Raw genomic sequence first — 6437 nt, 5'->3', positions numbered from 1 at the left:
TGTAATTAAATCGACAATATAAAGGTCATGTGATTCAGTTCAATTACAGATTAACAAGTCTTTTACATGGAAAAACAATATATGTGTAGAAAATGAGGAAATTATGTTTTTTTCCTTTGCTGCAGTCGTTTGATTATATAATTTAAAAGGTTTTAAAAATTTAAACAGCAATTACCAAAAACTGAAATGAAATATTTGAAGCTATTGAGCTATACTTGGTTTCATGCTTTAAAAAATAATGTGTACTCGAGAAGCAAAAATGAGTCCAAATTAAATGTACATTGAACAATGCTATTCATAGCATAAGTATGAAATGCAAAGATAACAGCATCTGGAAAGAATAATAGAAATTAACTAAATGAATGGGAAATGAGTGACCATTTGGATCCATTTTTAAATACCCCTAGACTTTCTTTTTAAATTATGTATATAAGAAGTTTTTAATTTCTGATTTTAAATTACCATATAACACAGAAGAACAGTTGGAAGGTAGCAGAATAAGAATGTATCTTCATTCTAAGAAGTGCATTGTTTTTCATGAGATGTTGGAACTCTGTAACTAACAGCAAAGTTCAAAAGGAATAATTTCCTGTTAGTGCAACCTTCTTGCTGTGATAACTGTTCTTTATTCTTGCTGTGATAACTGTTCTTTACTCTTTCACAAAAAACGAGAGAAGTTTTTCAAGTTTCCAAAAGGAGAATATAAACAAGAGATATGTGAAAAATAATTTCAAAATTTAGGATTCACGCATGACCTTTTGTTCCATCCTGCCGACCTCAGCATGGGGAGACTCTCATTAGCATGTGCTCTGAGTCAGGATCCAGATTGCCTCTCAGAACCCAGGGTACCGGGGTCTGGCAAAGCCTCTAATGATAATTTACTGCAGGTCAAGGCGACTTCCTTTCCACAAGTTAAGAAAATTTTGGTGGTCATCATATTTTCTACCAAATTGTTATTCCCATCTCTTTAGACAGAGTATTAATTAATGACAGAACACTAATATTAAACCTATGGGCAAATAGTAAAAATGCTGACTTTAAATGACATTAAGGACAGCATTAAAGTCAATTTTAAGGGAAACAATTAAATGCTAATCTACATGAGGCTGAACTTCATTTTTTAAAAATTTTATTTATTTATTTATTATTTTTTGGGGGGTACACCAAGTTCAATCATCTGTTTTTATACACATATCCCCGTATTCCCTCCAACTTCATTTTTTTTTTAACTGAAGAACATTTATTTGTTTTTCGCTAAGACTTTGTCTTGAGGACATAACTAAACTGCGTCACCACCTCCCACCCCAATTGGAAGAAGGGTTAGTACGGTGAATGTTATAAAGCAATTATAACATTTTGAAGGACTGGAACCAACATTACTGACAAAAACCAACCAATCTACATCATCATAAAAATGTTTAAGTAAAAAAAAAAAGCGGGGGAGTGGTGGGGGAGAAGGGGGTTTCAGATTGAACAACATCCTCACATTTCATCTAACACATTCAATCCTGGCTAGAGTGTACCAAAATGGAAACAGGATTACTATAATACAAAACTTCCACAACAGCACACTACACACACCTGTGTTCCAAGCCCACCCCCATCTCCCTAACGCTTCCAGGCGCAGCTATCTCCCAGCCTGTTGGGCCTGTCGAGGAAGGAGCACGTAGATCTCTTTAATCCAGACTTTGTTATAAGGCTGGTATGTCTGGGTATCAGCTGGGTAAGCAAGGCAGCTGAGGTCTGCCAGGTCCTCAATAACATCAAACAACTGACTGATATCATATGTGACAGAGGGGCGGGTGGTATTCTTTCTCTTCAGATGTTCTTCATACATTTTACACACACCTTCCGTGCATTGATTCACAGATTCATAGGCAGCATAAGTTCTGCCTTCTGGCCTCTTGGTAGGCTGTACCAGCAAAATGGTGCGAGACATCGCGCCAAACTCTCGCTGCAGCCGCTGCCGACCGCGCCGCCGCACACGAGCTTCGCCCTGAACTTCATTTTTTAAAAATGGTATTAATTATAAACCAAAAGCAGTTATTAAGCCTAACTGTTTATCACTTTTTTCAAAAAAAGAGTTGAATTAATTTTCTGATGTGTGAGTCTAAAATTTTTCTAATATCTGTAACATTTGTTATCAAAGTTCTTTTACATAAAGATTCTTTTCCCTCTTTTGAAGGAAAAGGAGAAACATGAATTCTAGTCTAATTTAAATGTACTATTTGATTTAAAAATTTAGTGTATGTACTTGCCAAAATAGTAACATAACTGGAATTATTTTTAACCTGTGGCTCCGCTCTAAGCATCTAAATAAATGGTACTAAACTTTCTCTCTCTTCCTCTTTCTAGCAGGGAGGCTTGTGTTCTAAAGAGACAGACCTCATCACGTTTCAACATTATCCATCACGTAAGTGTCTCCTCTTTTTTGTTTAGTTCTCAAATACTGTTTCTGAGATGCACATTATCTCTTGGTACAACTTCACGTAAGAGCTCTAATTGGCTCTAGGATTATATAAAATCACACTGTTCGCCTCTATCACATTCCACTCCTCCTTATTGTCACTAAGGACCTCACAGGGATTCCTCCTCATCTGTGGAATATTCTAGCCTGTAAACATCCATACGGATAAAGCTTCCATGACATCTCAGCTGCTTGAGCGCCACACTCCAACAAACTAATCCTTTTATTTCCATCTATTCACGTTCTGGACCTTCTCATCATACTAAATTGTGAATTTCTACATCTTGCTCTGGTTTTCCTGATGTCAGTCTTGTTCCACCAAAGCCTATTCTCCCAACGGTTGCCAGAGAAACTCCTCTGAAACACAGTTCTAACCTTTCCAGCCTCTGCTCAAAATACTCTCATAGCCTCCATCTCACCGAGAACACAATCTGGGGGTCTTACCAGGGGTCACAGGCTGTATCTGGTGCTCGGTTGCATCTTCAATGCCCACTCCCCACATCCTGGGTGATTCTCAGTCTCACTCAGCACCCCCTGTCCCAGGCCAGTGCACCAGCTCACCCATCGGCCTGGAATTCCCTTTCCATGTTCCGGCACTTCTGTTGGTCTCTTCTCAAATATCACTCCTCAGAGAGGGCTGATGGCTCTAAATTAGCAGTCCAGTGCTTCTGTTACTCCGCAATCTGCTTTATCCTCTCCTTAGTATTTCTTACTACATAACATTATATGTTTATTTGTTTAACTGTTTATTGTACCACTTGAAGGTACAATAAGCTTCCCTAGGGACAGGGCCTTTATCTATCTGATTCACTTGTCAACCTTTAGCACTGAACCTAGCTAGAATGAATAAAAATATGAATGCAAACAAAAACCAAAAAACCCCAATAACAACCAAAAAAAAAAAGAAAGAAAGAAAAGAAAAGAAAAGAATCTTCCTTCCTGAAAACACCTCTTCTTCCAGCTCACTTGTACAGCTGTTTCTCCAAAGGCCTTTTGTTAGCCACATCTCAACTTCAATATAGAAGCTATCGCGTCCGTTGTTCCTTCTGGATGTAGTTAGATAAATGACTCATGGCCACAAATACCAGTCTCTTTGTGTTCAATGCAAAACCTAACCTTGGGTTGACTTTATAATCTGCTTCCTCCATGATTGTACCTGCACAATTCATTGCTACTGTAGAGAATAAGAGAATAGAACAAATATCATTATTTTAGGTATTCAGGGGATCAAACTGACATCACTTGGTAAAAGATAAATTAAGGGAGATGTAGGGATAAACGGTGACTGGTATCCTGACTTATGTGACTAATATATAAGACACCCCCTAAAACACCAGTGAGGAAGATGGTCAGGTTTAGCGTAGGAGGAAATTCATGAATTTGAGCTTGGCTTTGTGAATGTTTGTTTCGTTTGTAAGACATTCAGTCCATGCTATTGAGAGGGCATTTGATCTCCTTGACCTGGATATATAGATGTGGGAAATTAACAATCTATGAATAACTAGTAGAGATATGGACATGTATAAGAAGTAGAGGTGGGTAGGCCAGAGTGAGAAGGTGGTCGAGGAACCTTGAGGTCCTCCAACATGTAATGACTGCAAAAAGCCAGAGGGAAAAATTGGGAAAGTTGCCAGCGTAAGTGATGGTTTCAAGAAGAGAGTGAACAACAACAGCATCTGCTACCAAGAGGACAAGTAAGCTGAGACCTGGAAAAGATCTCCAGATGCTACTGCTGTCCTTAGAACACTTTCAGGAAACAGCGAGGGAAGGAAGCAGAATAGGGTGGGTTAGAAAGCAAGTGAAAGGTGAGAAAACTTCTGCTGTGCAAGGGAGAGAGGATAACTGCCAGGATCTAAATCAGAGGAGGCTTTACTGGCCTTAGGTAAAAAGAGTGATACCTTCCATGGTGTAATCTGAGAAGAAGAGAGCTTTTGTGCGGCTGTAGGCAAATTTGCAGATCGTATAACCAGATGATGAGAGAGATTCTGTTGCTTGGTTTTAGTTTTCAATGAGAAGGGAACAATTTCTTCTGCTGAGAGTAAAGCGAATGATGTTTGGAAGTGGGAGCAGAGTCCTAGTTTGTAAGATAATGAAAAAGGCTTGTGCTGGTCATGGAAAAAGAAAAAGCCAGTTGACCAGAGGTGTGCAGAGGACAGCAATGCAGAGAGATGGTCCATTTCTTGAATCAGGCCACTCTATACATCTGCACTGCCACCAATATAGTCTAAGCTGCCACGTCTTGCCAGAACTACAGCAGTAGACTGTCTCCCTGTACACTCTGCGTTGCTAACTCATTCTACGCACTACAGCCAGAGAGATGTCAGCAAAACACAAATCTGTTATTCCTTTTCTCCTATGGTCAAAATCTTTAATGGCTTCCCATCATTATTAAGATAAAGACCAAAATCTTTAACTCAAATAGTGTGACCATAAAATATCATCCAACCCCGGAGCCTTTCAAGATTGATGGAGCGAATTGTACTCTTTACAACGTGGAGAGCTAATGTAAACTAGGACTGCCCTGGGCAAAATGGGATTGAGTATTACCCTATATATTAGATAGTACTTGGCTTAGCTACTTCGTACATCTCCATCTTCTTTCACATCACATTACCCTAAGCTGTCTCCTTTCCAGATAAACAATTCTTTTTCTTTTTCTTATTTTCCCGCCTCACTCCCACGACAGGTACTTGCACTGACTATTCCATGCACAAGAAATGTGTCCCACTCCTCAGTCATTGCTGTGGAAACACAACGTGGGTTCAGTGTTATTAAAAAAAAGACATTATTATGTATAATAGTTACAGTGCAGGGAAGGGACAGGTGCGTGTTCACAGTGGGGACCAGACCACCACACCTAAGTACACTCACGCAAAGAAATGACACGTTTGCATGAGTGTGTAAGTATAACCAAGATCCCCTGTATTTTTCTTGAGGCCAGCAGGAAAGGATGTACCCTACGATGCTCAGGAAACAAGGTGAGTAATTCTGATAACATATGTTGAAAGAGGCCATGATATTTGTTCAGTAAAATCTTTAGATGTATAAGCAGGTTATGCACGGTATGGGAGAGTAAGATACTGAAGATCTTTAAAAGGGTAGTACCATTTGTCTGGGATAGTAAGCCCTCAGGATCTCTTTATTCTTTGAGATTATTTAACTTTTAGAATCTACACTGTAAAATTGAATCGATTTCCTCACCGCCTTCCCAGGTCAGTGCTCAGATCCCAGCTCAGGGGTTAAAGCCACCTCCTCCAGGAGGCCCTCCCTAACTATCGTTCTACATTCTTTGTCCACTCTCATAGCATTACGCACATTTTCCATGGCAGTTATACACATATCAGTGGGAATATTTCAATAGAACGTTTCCTCCTGTACCAGAACAGAAACTCAACGAGAACTGAAACGACGAGTCTCTTTTTCTTACTGTATAGCCAATGCTTACCTCAGAGCTAGGCACCTCACAGGAACTCTCTTAATACTTTTGAATACATAAAAGAATCAACATGACACATTCATGTTTTTCTTGGGCAAAGCATTTTACATATGGCTTTTTTTTTTAAAACGGCTGTTTTGATATGACAATCCAAAATGTTATTCTAGAGTTTACCTTATGATTACAAATGAAAATTATAGAAAGAAACGACCTTTGTTTTCTGCAACCATGATTTTTTACACCAAAAGATAATGGAATCATAATACTGACCAAAATGCATACAAAATAAATTGCACATTTTTTCTTCCCTCAGTCAGCACTGCCTTAGGAATCTAAGAGAAAATGTTCTTGTCGCTTTTTTTTTTTTTGAAAGAATTCTGCCAATGGAGCTGTGGTGGCTTCAAAGGTGCACGCTGGACTCCATGTCTTGCTTCTAATGACAAGTGACATGGAACTGGTGGGGCAGGACTTCTGAGATTAGGTCATAAAAGGAGCGTACCTTCCTCCTTGCGCCTCTCATTCTGGAATCTCCAG

General features: G+C 39.2%; 1 protein-coding gene across 1 annotated transcript; it reads right to left on the bottom strand.

Moving 5' to 3' along the window:
* Positions 1 to 1627: 1627 nt before the first annotated feature.
* On the bottom strand, positions 1628 to 1939 carry LOC130830741 (enhancer of rudimentary homolog). The gene has a single exon (XM_057698027.1). It carries the CDS (start codon positions 1937 to 1939, stop codon positions 1628 to 1630), a length of 312 nt encoding a protein of 103 aa, XP_057554010.1.
* Positions 1940 to 6437: the final 4498 nt, after the last annotated feature.

This window comes from Hippopotamus amphibius, chromosome 11, assembly GCF_030028045.1.
Source record: "Hippopotamus amphibius kiboko isolate mHipAmp2 chromosome 11, mHipAmp2.hap2, whole genome shotgun sequence".
NCBI classification, from domain to species: Eukaryota; Metazoa; Chordata; class Mammalia; order Artiodactyla; family Hippopotamidae; genus Hippopotamus; species Hippopotamus amphibius.
This window is presented reverse-complemented; position numbering and strand designations above follow the sequence as displayed.